Here is a 17,946-nt window from a genome sequence, read left to right as displayed (position 1 = left end):
TCGTGGAGTATTTTTTTGAGAATGCGTGTTGGAATGGCACAACTCATGTTTATGACTTGTGTGGCTTTTTACAAAGCAAAACCATCTTTTTTTTTTCTTTTCGAGTGAGAATGCCACAGCCTTTTTCTTTTCCGTTGTAAAGAGGTACATGATTGTGTGCACGACATTTGTAGCGCTACATCAATGAGTTTTTTCTCTCTCTCCCTCCCTCTCTAATTTGTGTGTGTGTGTGTGTGTGTGTGTGTGTGTGTGTGTGTGTGTGTGTGTGTGTGTGTGTTTTTATATCCAGGGAGGTGCACCTCCCTGTTCAAACTTCGAATAATCACATGATGTACAAATGTAATTTGTGAATCTTCTTTGTGCTCTTTTGAGGACTTCAGCTTGACATAACGTATAGGAGTCACTGTGTTTCTATGGCAACACGTATTAGCGTCCCTCTGTATAATATGCGAGTTAATTCAATGAAGCGAACCATCTCCGTAAAGAAAATTATATATCATGCTCATTATTATCAAAGAAATCACAAGAAAATTACGCCCCAATATCTGCGAATCAGACAAATCAGGCATGACTCAGTGATTGTCACGTTTAATTATTATGTATACGTTGAGGATGAAAACAATATCAAGGATTAATACGTGAAGAATCTATCAGGAACACAGAAAATCGAAGAAATCACTTCTTATACATAATGTATTTAGTATAATTGAAAAGATTGCCACGACACCCCCTAAAGTTGTTACAAAAAATCATGTTATATACGGCTATGTCGTCCATTTTTCATCCATTATCAATCGTCATGGACAAGCCTGGAGCTAAAAAAGATAAGATGATGTGACATACGTAACACATTCACAAATACATCTTGAAACAAACACACACACATGTACCTAGAGTAAACAGTATGCATAAAAATGTATACTTAGTATATATCATAATTATATGATATACATTTTTTTTTTCTGAAGGCGCACACAGTCAGTTGATTATTGTATCTCTGCATAACATGTATTTTTTATTTTTATTTTCGTTACTGTTATATTGGTTTTGCATTGTCTTCATGTTATTGTGTTTTCTATATAAATAGCACCAGTGAGCTTAGAAATGCCCGTATAAAGCACCACAAATTATTATTATTATCATTATTATTGTTATTACTATCATTATTATTATCATTAGGGGCCTATTATTATCAATATAAAACAAGAAACGTTTTATAAATCCTTCGTAGAACACTGAAATGGCATGGTTCGTTGTTGAAAGAGACAGGAAGAAATTGATTGATATGCTTTTGCAGAAAAAATAACACGCAGGGTATATAGGTGTAAAGTGAAATATGGGATAAGTACTGTGTTTGCACTGCGTGTATAAAGGCAATCCCATAAGGTACATTTTTATCGCGTCTCAAAGTTCAATAGTCAAGACGATATGAAACAAAGTGTGTGGTGGGCAAACAATATATCACACAGACAAGTGCCTAAAAGATTGTGCCAAAAGGAAAGAAAACAAACAAGGCATCGGTATTCACGGATGAATTATACTTGAACTTGCAGGGGTACTTGTGGTATGGTGGTAATAAAAATCCCGAAGCGTGCGGGAGATACTGTTCCCCAAACAGTCATTATCGATATACATCAGAAATATGAAACATAACAGGTTTCAGCAGTTGGTTTGCAGCTTAACCAATGGAACAATGTTTAAATGGTAAATTACATGAATCTGTAGGCTTGTCCTCAACGAACCGACAAATAAGCAATTTGATAACCTTATAATTATGCCGAACCCCATGTATAATAGGTATTACCGTCTCCAGCGGAAGAAAAGAGGACCCAACACATGTGGGGGGGGGGGGGGGGGGGCTGCAGAGCAATTACTTGATTATACCTTTTTTTAATGGTAGAAATACCGTACACTTTTAGAAGTAAAACGGAAAATGACAAATGTTATCTTACATAGTGAAAAAATACTCTAAATGCAGTGTGTGTGATATCGCAAAAAATAGTAAATAAATAAATAAATAAATAAATAAATAAAATTGGGGAGTTCGTCTGCATATACATGCCCCATCCCACGAGAATGTCCGACGTATCGTCTTGGTGTGCTTGCTATGTAGCCATTTCTACCCACCCCCAAAAAAGTATCGCTCTATGGGTGCTTGCTTTCTGTAATAAAACATAGGGTATAGATCAGTGAAGCCCAAATAGTATACGTATAAAATTTCATGTATACACACAGGCTGTTGCATGGTGTCATTTCTTTCATTAGAGCCAGTTCCAGCTTGACTTATCATTAGTGCTTGTTGTAATGTCAATGTCGAGCGTGTCTGTTTCGTTTTGAGTAACATTTTACGTCAGCTTATTCCTCTTTCGCGCTGTGATGTGACCGCAAATCTGAATGCTGCTTCAGTGCAGAACCGAACGGAAAAGTTGCGATTTGATTTGAAGTGAATGATCATCTCATCCATCAGTCGCGCATCAGCACGACTATAGTATCGATTATGGGAGTGAATTTTCTAAAATGTGCGTACTCTGTATTCTTCATGTCGTCGGCAAGGTAGTGGGCGGTGACATTTGTCCACCTGTGAGCAGTACTGCATCGAAGGGAATATTCCACTCTTTGACAAAGTTGACTTGAACATGAAAGGTGATAGTGGAGAACATTAAGAGAGGACATATGACATTTTGCAGTCATGTATATTTTCCCCAAGTGGCGGTGCCCGTCACAGTGAATATTCAAATTGAATATACGGTGATTTTGTCAGTGCCCCACGTTTATTCTCTCCCATCATTAATAAACAGTCAGGAAGATTCCCGTAAATTGTTTTTTTTTTTAATCATCAACTGTACGATCGACCCTCTCCTTTTATACAGAGCAATCATTGCTATAAAATCGCTGCAATTTTAGCACAATATGGAATGGTACCCCGTATATTATCACACTCCAATTTATGCCTAAACATATCTGACAGAGGAAGGTTGGAGATCATTGTGTACTCGCAAAATGGGAAATATTTGCAGGATTAATATCAGATTCATAGTGACCTACATTTGATTATCACCATCATGTCTGTTTTGTTTTACTCTCCGCAGTATATAAAAGACAATTTTGAATCTGGAGTAGAATGCCACTTTAAAGGCATCATTTACCATCTGCAGATGAAACAAAAACCCAGTTATAGTTCTTCAAAATAGTTCTAAAATGTGAGTTAGGGATGGAAACAACCAATGTAAAAATGTTAATCAGTACAATCAATATTAAGTATTCTTAGATATACAAAATGTGGACAACAGTTATTGTTTCTAGAATAAGCCGTCTACAGTTATGGTTTATTGTGAAAATATAGTGATATCCCCATAGTATTACAAGGTGTATGATGTTTTATGCTTTATTGTGATTTTTTTTTTATAGGATAGGATGTTTTGTGCTACTACTGACTTACACATACGGCTGACATATGGATCAAATGTTACAACTCGAACATTTTTTAAATCACTGCTCCCAATGGTAAACAGTTCCTTCAAAGAAGCCGGGGGGGGGGGGGGAGGGAGGAAATAGGTGGCAGATTAAGTGGCAGTGGTATTGATAAATCTTGGACAATATTTGCAATAATTCGGTCATGGATGATTTCCCCCAACTTAAAGGAGCTCTGCGATCAGATCAGGGAGGTGTGTCTCACCACCCTAATCACACCTTCGCCGAGAACTGTAGATCGGCCAACCCGTGGGAGGGGGAATGCAGGTATAATGTGAATAGGAGGTAGGACGACTGCTGCTGTTACTCCGACGGAGCGGCAATATTTACAATCGTTCGGTCATGAATTATTACAAAAGGCGAGTTCTGCACTCTAACTGGGCCGAGGGCCATTAGGAAATCGCTCGAGAGCAGTGTCTGTGTTTTTTTTTAAGTGATTGTAGTTGTGAAGAAGAAAACGGAGATGTTGGGGGTGGCAGCTCAAAATAGTAACGCTTAGAATGATAAGGGTGATGAATAACACGGCGATGATTCATTTTACTATACACATCTATATCTATGTAGAAGTGATACTCATGGCGAGCTGATCTTATTTACCACTCAGTCAATCTTACATGCATTATCATTAATATAATATGAGGCAGAACTATTTTCTCGATTACTGTTGCTACTGCTGCAATAACCATCACCCGGTAAGCCCCTTAATGTCTATTTACCACCGTTACTCGATATGGTTATGAAAACGGAGAGTGTCAATGGCAAATTACTAAAGAGGAGGGGGAGGGGAGAGGAACGGGGGGTGAGAGGAAGAGGGGGAGGGGGAAAAGAGGATAGTGACGGGGAGTGGCGGAGAGGAGGAGGAGGAGATGGCGATCCGAGACAGCCGAAATAGTGAAGACTGTGTGTATCGGTTTGAACATTTAGAACGGGTGGTGTTGCATGCCAAAATGCACGTGCATGCCTCGATGAGTCAACCCTGATGAACGACCGTACAGGTACTTCCTCCTGACACTTGACGCCAGTGAAGATGCACGTTTGGTGGACTTTGTGGATTACCAACTGTTGCATGCTTCCTGGCACATAAATTCACCTGAGATCTTTACTTTCTCCGGATGCACTACGTAAAAGACAGTCCTCAGACGCTCCTTGGTCAGTCTCGGTACATATCTGTGTGGAACGGTGTTGAAACTGAGGTTTACTGACTTATACATGAAACCTAATTGTGTGCATTTGATGCAGACTATGTTGAATCGCCTACTACCTCCTTGGTTATAGTGCACCAAAATTATGTCACACACAGAAGCACGCACGTATACACACACTCACACACGTAAGGAATCAGACATTAAACAAATAGGCCTACACACCCACGCCACGCATGCACTTCCAGGACGCAAGACTCGGAGATGTTATTGTTGCTGTGTTTCTTCTTCTTCTTGAAAAACCTTGGCAATCTTTTCGCCTTCTCCTTCTAGACCTACATTGTACCCAGCCGTCATCCGTTCCTTTGAACGTTGGCCCGGGTAAAAGGTTATGGAGTTCTAACCTCTAAATTTCTGTCGGATCAAATGTCGTCGCCAATCGAATAATGAGGTAATTTATTCGCACAAAATGCACCCGAGATCGGATTCACCCACCTCCGTCTTATGCGAGTAATGTCATATCCGATAAAAGTGGAATCCCTGGCGTTGTTGTTGTTATTGTTATTGTGTTTTTAGTGAGTTGCTCGGTTTTGCGCACTCAGCCAGGAGGCGGCAGAAGCGCGGCCTTAACGCGATTCCTTAAGTCGGGAGGTATTAAGGTTCCAATGAATCAAGACCTGGAAGGCTGATAGGCGTATAGATGAGTTATGGTGATGCAAGTGGGGTTTTATCTCCGCGAGGACATGCGCCGTAGTTAGGACGTGTCAGCCTCTTTCTTTCGATAAGTCTGAACCTATATTTTTTGGCAAAGAACAAAGCAACAACCAAAACAAATGAAAAACTGAAAAATCTGCCAAACTTTTTATGAGAAAATAAAAGCAGAAATGTTTTTCCTCATAAATTCGTCTTGAAACAAAGAAAATGATACCTTTGGGTTTTCTCAGTTACGTACTTGCTCAAAATATACTTTCTTTTTCAAATAAATTATGTGTGTGTGTGTGGGGGGGGGGGATTCTTTACTGTCGCGTCTAATGATAGATGCATTCCCGTTATAACGAAGTTCTCAGGGCCGGCGATTTTCTTTCGTTTTATCAAAATTTCGTTACAGCCGAACAGTAAATTGTTAACTGTATAAAGATATACGAGTATAGATGACAAATTTGGGACCTGAATATTTAGGCCTACTCCGTTGTAAGGAAAATTCCATAAAAACTGTGTCCGCTATAACGGAGTGCACTGTAATGTTTTTGCGATGTACGGTTTATGTTACATTCTACAGGTCTAATTCAGATAAACTCGTACATTATAACTAGAAGAGACAACAGATATTGCAAACACGTTTATTATAGTAAATAGGTGAACGTGTGTTTCACTTAGCAGCTAGCTTTAAGTCGGTCACTACCATTGGTGATTGTTTCATGCATAATCTCAATGGCATTGTAGGATGTTGCTTCTGAGAGTGTTTAAGACAACGACATGGAAACATGGCGAGTGTGCAAAAAAAACACTCTCGAGGGTTTTTGGCTCCAACTTCGTGCAGATTTACAAAATCATTAAGAAGAATAGGAACACTTGAAGCTGTTTCGCGACCCCCACATTCTATCTCGCCTTGGAACCATATCGCCCCTCGCAGGCTGCGAGAGGTTCAAATATCTTCAGATGTCCTGGTGCACGTAATCTGCGGGAGGGATTTTGACCCCGGTCCCTCAAGTTTTGCTGTACACATAATAGCCACTTGCCCCCACGCATATATAGCACGAGCCGCGGTAATAATTTCAGTCGATACCAGGCGGTGGCTCTGGGGGTCGCTGAAAATTAAATATTGCCTCACGTGTGGGTTCAACAACAACGAACCGTATAAGAGGTAGTCGTGGGATTGGTTACACCTGCGTAAATAGGACACCTCTCTCAAGGAAAGAAAAAAAAACACCTGACAACTTGCACCTGAAGAGAGAGAGAGAGGGGGGGGGGGGGGGGATGGAAATGGAGAGAGAAAACCCCAACAAATCAGTGTTAACAATGAACGGACGAATGGTTTGTTGGCTTTGCCGGCGCCGACTCCTGGAGTTCTGTATACTAGAAAAGGAAACTATACAAAATGCGTCACTACTGGGCAACCTTAACGTGCATTTTAATGAATGGCGGCGCGCAACTGAAATCTTGTCACTATCCCATTGTCTGATTGTACTACAACCATGAACGCATTCCAGCTGTCGGGCTTTTCGCCTTTGAAACCAGCCACTACACACGATACGAGCTTTTCACATCTGAAGCTCATCAATGCGCAGAACATTTTTTTAATAATTAAAATCACTGACTTCTTCACCCTATATGTACTCACAATAAAGTACATGATCATGTACATCAAACATTATCCGCTTGCGTGACTACGATCATGAAAATGGACTTCGATCATGGCGGATTAAAAGTAGCTCAGTCATGGTATAATGCAAGCTTGACAATGGCAACTCTGAACATCGTACTACACAATAGATACTATTCGAGTACGGTATTTTTTTAAGGGGGAGGGGAGTATCTTTTCTTGCGGATGAATGCACCATCAGTTGGTTTTTGTAATACGAAACACCAGTCCATTCTGAAGCGTTGAATGCCCCCCGAAAGGACAAGGTAGGGTGAAAGATTAATGCTGTAATGATGAGAAGTATATTCACCAAAAAGCCACCAACATCATATGTCATGAAATTGACACTTTATCACATGGTGTTGCAACTTATTATAAGCTTTGATCAAAGAAGTCAATTAGTGTATTGTTTTGTACGACGTTGACGATTTCTAAGGTACAATGGGACCATGTACAGAAACATACCATAATGTAATTGAGGCATATGATGAATTTGAAAGGAAGTTATTAAGTGTTGATGAATGCATTTGTACCGCTTAGAAAGAAAAGAGTAAAGAAAAAAGAATCCCCTTGGATAACAGAAGAAATTTTAGATCTAATGCGTCACAGAGATAGACAAAAACTTATTTCTAAATCATCTAAAACTCCAAGTGAGTGGAAGTTATACACGAAGCTTAGAATGAAGTTACCATGAAATGTCGTCAGGCAAAGAAAGAATATATAAGTAATGTTATTTATTCCAGTAATGGTAACTCAAAAGATGTTTGGGAATCTTTAAAGTTTATTACTCCTTCAAAGAATACCTTCAAGCAAATAGAATATATTGTGGATGATAACACAGGTCAAGGATAAAACTGATATGTCAAATTGTTTTAATGCATATTTCACAAATATAGGAGATGCAATTTGCAAGAGTAATGATCAAAGAACTGAGGAAGAGATTGCAAAATATGTACCGAAAAGGAGTTCCTTGTTCTCATTTGAAGATGTTACTGAAGAAGACATTGTGAAAGTGGTTGAAAGTATGCCAATAAAAAACTCATATGGAATGGACACTATACCTATGACATTGATTAAGCCTGTTATACGTATAATTGCAAAACCACTTCGGTATATACATATTTAATCTTTCTTTGAATTTTGGTTGCATTCCAGAACAATGGAAGGTCTCAAAAGTTACGCCAGTGTATGAAAGTGGTAGTCGAAATGAGATGGGTAATTGCAGACTCATATCTATTTTTTCTGTTATTACAAAGATAATTGAAAAACTCATTTTTAAACAGTTGTATGATTATTTGAATAGAAATGATATTATTAACCCAAATCAATCAGGCTTCAGACCTGCCCATTCCACTATGACTGCGTTACTTTGTGTCACAGAAGAAATGCTCCATAACATAGATAAGGGTGAAATGGTTGGAATGGTCTCCATACATTGACCTCAAAAAGGCATTCGACACAGTCAATCATGCGACACTTCTTCATAAGTTATCTCTTCTTGGATTGAATAATATTGTGTGTAAATGGTTTAGTAATTATCTCCATGATCGTGTTCAGTATACTACTATTGACGGCTCCATATCCGAGCCTATAGGCGTGTAACATGTGGAATCCAACAGGGCTCTACGTTAGGGCCCTTGTTATTCAATGTATACATTAACGACTTGCCTGATTGCATTAAGGAATGCAAGGTCCATTTATACGCTGACGATACATGTCTTTATTTATACCTGGCAAGGATCTCGGTCAAATACAAAGGGGTCTAAATAATGACTTGTCGTGCTTGTCACAATGGTTGGAAGTAAACACACTTGCTCTGAATGTGAAAAAGTGTGAAGCGATGTTAATAGGTTCCAGGAAGAGGATTAGGAACAAGGTGTTGAGAGTCAGCATTGATGAATCTGAGGTTCCCTCTGTTACTTGCTGTAAATACTTAGGAGGTCATCTCAACCAACATCTTGATTGGAGCCAACAGGTGGATAGGGTGATAAAAAGCAGTGAAAAGTCTATATTTATTGAAAAGAATACGATTTTGTATAACTGAAAAAAAAAGCTGCTCTTGTATTTTACAAATCCATTATTCAGAGTAAATTCGACTATTGCAGCATTGTATGGGGTAATCTGCGAAAAACGGATTCTGACAAGTTGCAAATTATTCAAAATAGAGTGTTGAAAACTGTCCTTTTGGTTGAATCAAGATACTCGACCTCAGCAATTTACAATCGTTTGTCTTTTTTGGAAAAACGAAGATATAAACAATTACTACATGTTATGTATAAAATTTCTAATGGAATGTTTCCAGAATATGTTTTGCAATATTTTGAAGAACACATAACAAATTATTTTTTGAGAAACAGTGTGAAGAAATTTATGCTGTGTAAGGTAAAAACAGAAGTCGGAAAAAGAACTCTTTCCTTTAGAGGAGTCCAATGTTGGAATAGGTTAACTTATGACTTGAAATGTAAGCTCTCTCTGTCCAGTTTCAAACGAGCTCTTGATGTATATCTGAGTCTCTGCTGTAGCCTAAGCAACTGCCCAGTAGGATTTTTCTTTCTCTCTCTCTCTCTCTCTCTCTCTCTCTCTCTCTGTCTCTCTCTTTTCTCCCTGTCTCTACTTGATATTGTTGAAATTACATGTTTCTTTAGGGTATTTGCTCCGTTGTTTTGGTGTTTTTTTTTTGCTGTACTTTTTTAATGTTTCGATGTTTTTGTTGCTACCTGACACTTGTTCATTTCTATATTATTGTATATGCACTTCGTATGTATTTCTGCTATTTTTATATTGTTCACGGATTTGCTGAAGAACAGCTTTGCTTATGCAAATTGCCGTGATTAAATAAAATAAACTGAAAATGAAACTGAAACTGAAACACTACAAGCTATACGGCTACGATTTTGAAAACAACTTATCGCGTTGTAATTGTTATTGAAATAATGTTGACAAATTCTATATTGTTTTGGAAAAGTTTGCTCATTGATGAATGATAAAACACTTCTTAAAGCACACACACATGCACACACACACACACACACACACACACACACACACACACACACCAACAGCTATCTGTCTTGCAATCAAATGTCACTCTTGATGTCACGAGGCCTTGGGTCTGCGGCCTTTCTTTTTTTTTTCCTGGTTTTCTCTCTGAAAGGACACCATAGCCGATTTTTGTCACCTTCGAGTTCGATGTAAGTTGTTGTCTGTCACATGTGCGTTACAGACGGCCGTAGTCCACTTTGGAGTCGCCATGTGCACAGGCCGCGAGTTTCTCCACGTGCAGGGCCATGATAACCATCACACATCAGCCAAGTGTCAGCCACCTTGCATGCACGGAGTTATTTGCATAGACAACTGTGCAATGTTTACAGAAAGCAAAATCGTGTCTGCAGCCATTTTCATTGCGTGTATTGCCGAGCCAATGTGGAGATACGAAATAAAAACCCCATTTGTTTAAATACGCTCATACGCACAAACACACACAAGGCCACTGAGATGGTGCACGCCTACAGACATTGTGGAATCGAAAACTGATGGCTTTTTTTTGGGAAAAACGTTTCAAGTTTTTTGATTTAGACCTGGCGGACGAGACACCACAACACGTAATGCATTAACAAGGGCGAAATAGTCACCCTCCAGCCGTTGTCTTTGTGTACGTGAATCAACAGATTTCAATTAGATAATATTCTGTCATTTGCAAGAAGCTGATCTTTATCTGGAGGCACAGCAGATTCGCGATGTGGCCGATTTGAAAGGTCAAAATCATTAAAAAGGCACTACTCGTGGCTTCTTGATTATTGTCATTTTGCGTGTTTGTACGTGTGCTATGGTTAGTTTGTTCCTAGCCTCCCCCTTCCAAATCTCTTGCAAAACCGAATCACGGTTTGAAGTGCTGTGTATGCATGGCTTAATGCAAGACCTTGTACCTTGATTTGTTTTGGAATAATTCAGTTACTTCCCTCCTTCGTTATCCTGCCAACAATTAGGAAAACACGAACATTAAATGATTAAAAACACCCACACAAACATAATCATTTTATACATAGTCATGATTACGTGCGTGTGGAGCGTATGTAGCAGGGTGGTGCAGTGCAGCACGTACCAAAAACACTCACTAGGCTCTCTCTTTTTGCATACCGTCATGTTTCCGATTAAAATTAAATGAAGTATCTATAAGAGTAGGCCCTAAATAATGTTCACGCTGACAGGATTATCTTTACCAATCGTATACATCTACCAACACAGTTACCTCATAAAAACTTGGGTGGGGTGGTATCGTACGGAGTCCATTCTCATGCACGTGATAACATATTGCACTTCCAGGAACGCACGAAGGTGCGTGTGGGGATAGATACCATGGGAATATGAAGATAATACCACGCATCTATAACTTCCCGACGCTCTGTAGCATATCATAATTGAAATTGTTCAGTGTTGGACTTGTTTATAAAGTTTGTCGTCACCATAATGACACGAATCAACCATTGCATTGAGTATAAGCATTTATTACATCGCTTTCCTTGATGTAGCTTTGTGCTTATGAATATCTATGATATCATGAAGACCGTTCTGACACTGACCAATTGCCAACGATAAGGATGCATGCAGCTAAGTAATGTGTCCGTGCCCATTTCATTCAGAGTCAAGTTTAATCGATAAATACCCGAAGAAAGCCAGTCGATATGATTGAACACGTGACACGCACGGTGCAGATGATGCCCGGAGAATGGCAATCGCAGATCGAAATTTGTAATCAAGCGAGAACGACAGAAACGTAAATCAACGTATATGAACAAAAAAATATATACATATATGTATAAAATGTATAAAAATATCTACATTATTTACATACAACAAACATACATACATAAACACACGCATACACACATGTAGGTCTACTCACAAATGTACGTTCACGAGTACACAAATACGTACGTCCATACAGTGCATTATTATATACATATTATTATTTGAATAACCCTAAACTCCTATTAGCTCAAAAATCAATTCGGCATAACGGGCCTGATATTTGGAATTCACTCCCTCTCCACATAAAACAGTGCACATCTCTCTATTCCTTTAAGGCAAATACAAAGAAATATTTCTTGGCACAATATCATACGGTACAGTAATCATTAAACATGTACCTCTTATACTCAACAACAAGGCAATATTTTGGTCCACCCCCTTTTCCCTTTCTTTTACTTTGCTGCTTGACCCTTCGCCCATATTATAACATATTCAATCATTTTCTTAGAAGTGCTGACCATCAACACTTTCGCGCTTCATCACCTGCACACGCACTCACAGGCACCACTCCTGTTTACCAAGTAATTGTATAAAACTGGATTTACACGCATTTTAACATGGCCCATCCGTATTAGTGTTCAAGTACTACAATAAAAAATGGTAATATAACTCTGGCTGTCCGTCTGTTCAAGCACGGCTTATAACGGCGGCCCTCTGCATTATATGTATATATTATATATTGTACTGTGAATCAAGTCATTATTGGCCATATAAACATTTTGTATGTTATTTAACGTTTCATTTGTCTTTATATACAAAATATGACTTACTATGTAATATGTCAATAATTTTCAGAATTGTATTTGTGTAATTGAACCTGCCTTTGTTATTTTTGTATTCTGAAAGAAAATATGAAATGCAGAAAATAAAATCTTTTCAAACAAACAAACAAACAAACACATACATACATACACCCTTACATACATACATACATACACCCCTACTTACATATATACATACATACAACTAATGTGAAGCATGTCAGTCAAGTTTGGATCAAGACATGAATTGTAATAATCAGTGCATCTATACTAAAATGTCCGCACAGTACAAGAGGAAATGCTTCATACGCCACGCGAGATCCCTCGTGTGTCTCTTTACATTGACTGTCACGACAGGTGGCGCCGTATACTGTAGTTTGCGTTCGTTGGGGCAAACCGTGTTAGCTTTGTGATACTCGACTTTTGCCACCACGTTAGAAATCAGTCCGGGAGAATTAATAATTGACTTATCATCGATCATTGTCTCCAACACTGTAAATTCCTCAAAGAATGCTGGACGGCTAAAGCAAAGTTCTCTCTTCTATACTGACGATTTAATAGATTTCTCACTTTTCATCTCATCCTGTCTCGTCTTCTCTCCCTTATATCCATTTTCCTTCTTTTCTTGGGGCTTATCACCACAAGCATCTGATGTTTTTTTTTTCCTGTAGGTTGCTCCACACATTATCTTAATTCTAAAATATAAATATGACGTACTTTATACTGATTTAGGTGCATTCCGTAACATTATGTAAGTTTACTTTGTATGCATGAGATTGTCAAATTTTTGTTACTAATGTTTGATCTGTCGATGTATGCAGGTAATTCGTGGAAGACTCAATGAATGAAAATACATTGTATAATGACAAATGTTGCTGGCTTTTGTGCTTTCATTGATGTAAATATTCACCTTTTATTCATCTCTCTCTTATCTCTCTCTCTCTCTGACATATATATGTATATGTATATATATATATATATATATATATATATATATTTCTCTCTCCCTTCTATTTCTATTTCTCTCTATGCCCTTTTCACGCACACACACATACAGACGACTTCAAGCAGTCCTGTGTGGACGCACACAACAAGCTGCGGGAGGAGAGGGGCGTTGCCACCTTGACTTGGTCGGACGAAGTCGCCACGTCCGCCATGAACTGGGCACAGAACATCTCGGAGAAGGGCTACCTCCAAAACAGTGACAATCAGAGTAAGGATACATCGAGAGTACCGCCATTTCAAACGGTTTCTAATTCCTATAAAAGATTTTTTTTAAAAGATAATACATTCATGCTATACTGATTACAACCAACGAAGCTCAGTAGTCTACAGTAGATTTGACGCCTGTCCGCTAATCAGGAGATCGTTAGTTTGAATCCAACCAGAGTATGAATGCCCATGATTTTACTTTTTTTTCATAGCTAGTGATAAAATACTGAATGATCGGTACTTATTTATGTCGATGAAGGACAACTTGTCTATCAGTTGCAATAAAAACAACTCGACGCAAGAATTCATCAATTTGAATAGGTTTATTCTGTGTGTTAAAATCGTTGCATACTTCTTTTTCATGTGCAGTTCCAGTTGAACGAGTGGGTAAGCAACTACAGGAGTTTCTAAACTGCTGTAATGTTTTATGTTGCCCAGAGCCGGCAAATATCAAATTCGATGTGTTTTTATGCCTCCGCCACGAAGTGGTGCCGGAGGCATTATGTTTTCGGGTTGTCCGTCTGTCCGTCCGTCCGTCCGTCCGTCCGTCCGTCCGTCCGTCCGTCCGTCCGTCCTTCCGTCCGTCCGTCCGTCCTTCCGTCCGTCCTTCCGTCCGTAATGAATTTTGTGGACAAGGTAACTATCAAAACCTTTTGAGGTATCCTAATGAAACTTGGCATGTATGTGTATTAGGGGGTGAAGTGGTGCCTATCAACTTTTGGGTGCACATGCTCAAGGTCAAAGGTCAAAAGATCAAGGTCAAATACATAAAATCTCACTATTTCCATCATAACTATGCAATGCCTGAAGATATTTTCTTGAAACTTAGTGTATACATGTATTACCCAATTAAGATTCTCTGGTGAAAGTTTGGGTCATGAGGTCAAAGGTCAAAGGTCAAAAGGTCAAGTAAAAATATTAAGACTTCACCTTTTTTCTCTGTACCTTGGAAATTGTTCAAGGTCTCTTCATGGAACATAGTCTATATACATATACTGACTGGCAGTGATTATCTAGAGAATTTAGGGTTCATGGGGTCAAAGGTCAGGGGTCAAAGGTCAAGGGCAACACTTCAAAATTTTGCTAAATATTTCCCTCATGTTTGTGCAATGCCAGCAGGATTTTTTTTTTTTTTACACTAGGTGTATGCATGTTTAACCTAATAGAGATTCTCTGGAAAGTTTTTTTTCTTTTGTTTTTGCCTCAAAGGTCAAAAGGTCAAAGATCAAGTGAAAGTGCTGAACTAAGTTTTTCCTCCATATCTCTGAAGTGGCTCAAGTTATCTTGAAACGTACTACATATTTATGCATCTTCTGCCTGACAGTGATTATCTTATGCATTTTAGGGTCAAAGGCCAGATGAAAATGGTAACAATTTACTATTCAATACAGAAAGTGCACTTTTTCTCCATACCTTGAAAATTACTCAATGCATAAACATATGAATGGGTCAAAGTCAAGTTAAAGTCCGTAAATCCTAAATACATGCTCTCCTATTCATCCAATTAAACCTAGGTCATGGAAGGTGAGCATTCAACACATTTGTGACAAACCTGTCATTTTAACATTTTGCCAATTTTGTGAAAATGTAATCTCACATTGTCCACATGTACTATTTAGACCTATTAGGAGAATCATGCATTATGGCGGAGGCATACCAGTCGCCATAGCGACATTTCTAGTTTGATAATGTACTCATAAAGTGAACGATTATACAGTACGGTTTTGTTTTCCAAAGTGTGTAAGAGTTTGAATGCGTAGAGACACGCCCACACGCCCTGACGATCATCACACTGCCAAATGTGCGGACTTTCATTTCGTTTTATGATGACGGCATAATAATCTTCTTTCCCGCCATTAGCTCTGGGAGAGAACATTTTGCTGACGACAGAAGACCTGAGTGGAGAGCAGGTGGTGATGAAATGGCTCGAAGAGGAGAAGAACTATGACTACGACCTGCAACGATGGCAGAGAGGTATAACGTCATCTTCGGGGTTTTCCCTCCAAAGGCTGGCATACTTTTGATTGAGATGGGGATTCAGGTTTTGACATTTTGCGAGATTATTGGAAACCACTTGTATGAAATAGTATAGAGCATACAATTCTAAAAGGACTTCGAAATTAATTTGACGAAAATAGGTTTTGAAATGGCCGAGATATCCAAAAGCAAAGTACATGTACGTGTGGGTCCCACCTTGGTCCCACCTTTTATTATTTCCACTTTGTCTCAGCTATTTCAAAACCGATTTTCATCAAATGAAGTTTTTATCCCTCTTAGAGTTGTATGCTCTTTGATATTTCACGTAGATGGTTTCTGATTATCTCCCCACCCCGAAAATTTCAACCAAAACTATACCAGCCCTTTAAAGTACTAAGGCAGTTTCCTCAAAACATGGTATCATGTGAACTCGGCGAACGTCGAGAAATAAGTAAAATGATCAGCTAAACGTCCTACGAAAATCGAACAATCCATTCGCAGGTTTCAAAAGGAATTCAAGAGAAGTTTATAAATTATTTTCACTTCCATATGCTTCCCTCTGTAGATTAGGCTCTTCAATAATTTGCAATGTCAGAATGGTGCAACGATATGAATAAAATAATGTTTTCAAGAAAGTCACAATTTGCATGCATATTTTTTCAATAGAAAGCTCACCATCTCTATTTCTCATTGAAGTGTGCTTAAGAATCTTTGCCTTGCGGTGGAGCTTTATAATCAAGCAATTCTTCTTTGGTGTCCAAGAAAAATCTTGTTGCTTTTTTTCTTTTCTAATGAACATTTTTCATTTACATGTACTTTATTTTCTTTCGGCATCACTGCGTCTAAAAGCAGACATCGAAGTTGTTTAGGTTTTCCGATCTTAGTAGGATTTCAAATGAATAATCAAAACTGAAGAACAAACCAATTTATTGTCCGACTTTTCTGGAGCGTGCACTAAATGTTTTGATAATGTTGTGTACTCGATGAATCCCCTACATTTCGTTGGGAACTTTACCCTTAAAGAGGCAAAAACCCTGGACAATATTAGAGGCCACTCTGATGAATAGGGAACCTTCAAAAAGAACAGCGAACGTCTCAAGGAAAACGAACCAAAGATAGAAAGTGCCCAAGGCGGCGCGTGAGCAGCATAGCAGACACTGCAGATGAATCATAATTGTCGCCCTCTATTGTTTCCTTTGGTACAATATCTTGTACAGGTCAAGTCACCAACTTAATCATGAACATATACCAGTTAGCTCTTCCAAAGCTGTGAAAATCTTATTCGCGAATACATTGTACTATCAATGGCGTATAAGGGGGAACGAGAGAGGACAGTAACGTTACCCTTGATAACCTAACTAAGTTTTGAACCAAGAAGGTTCGATTTCAAAATATGATCTATGATTCTTGTAGAGTAAGATCAATAAGCCAGTTCACAGTTAGCTCACGGGCACATCGGTACAAATGACCTTTTTTTTTCTCAATTGGTTAGGCACTTCACTCGTTTTCAAAGCAGCATGATGCATAAGCATGCCCACAATTTATGGATTTCAAATTCAAACAAAGAATGAACTTACGCAGAGCAGGTGACTAGAATGGTCTGTCAATTGACACTTCGGCAGGCATTCATTTCATTGTTTTGTGTTAAATGCATAAACAAACTTTTTCTACCAACACTGCTAAATACCAGGCTTGCTGTCAGGTGGATGTGCTAGTTAGCACCATTTATAGGGGTTGCATGAATAATCATTACATCAGGGATGCTTATCTCAGTGAATTAAAAAAACCAACATGCCTGATTGTACAAATAACCTTTTTCTGCTCATGCGCAAAGTGGAACTGTAAACTGGCTTATAGTCTTAGAAGAGATGCATCGCTTTGAAAGGTACTGTTTCCCATTTTTTTTTTTTAATGTTCGCGTTATCCCATTTAATGCATATGTGTAATTCAGTTGTGTGACAAAACATCTTACAATATACACATTTTGCAAAGAAGCCTAAACTATAAGAAGATATCAATATTTTTTCTTAATACTAAACCATAACTGTAGACGGTTTATTTTAGAGACCATCTTATTACAGTTATTGTTCACATTTTGTATATTTAGCAATACCTAAAATCGATTATACTGATTAACATTTTTTACATTGGTTGTTTCTATCCCTAACTCACATTTAAGAACTATTTTAGTGCACTGAAGCTGTTTTTCATC

At 38.5% G+C, this 17,946-nt stretch overlaps 1 protein-coding gene across 1 annotated transcript in view; it reads left to right on the top strand.

The window, feature by feature from the left end:
• Nucleotides 1–17,946, top strand: part of LOC139743718 (Golgi-associated plant pathogenesis-related protein 1-like) — a 29,167-nt gene that overhangs the window by 9,220 nt on the left and 2,001 nt on the right. Inside the window, exons 2-3 of the mRNA XM_071654175.1 lie at nt 13,603–13,758; nt 15,618–15,731. Coding sequence (XP_071510276.1) covers nt 13,603–13,758; nt 15,618–15,731 — 270 coding nt within the window. The remainder of the gene's footprint in view (nt 1–13,602; nt 13,759–15,617; nt 15,732–17,946) is intronic.

This window comes from Diadema antillarum, unplaced genomic scaffold (genome assembly GCF_040938485.1).
Source record: "Diadema antillarum isolate AM-2024a unplaced genomic scaffold, OU_Dant_1.0 scf00000035, whole genome shotgun sequence".
Taxonomy (NCBI): Eukaryota; Metazoa; Echinodermata; class Echinoidea; order Diadematoida; family Diadematidae; genus Diadema; species Diadema antillarum.
The sequence above is the reverse complement of the archived record's forward strand: the minus strand, read 5'-3'. Positions and strand labels throughout refer to the sequence as shown.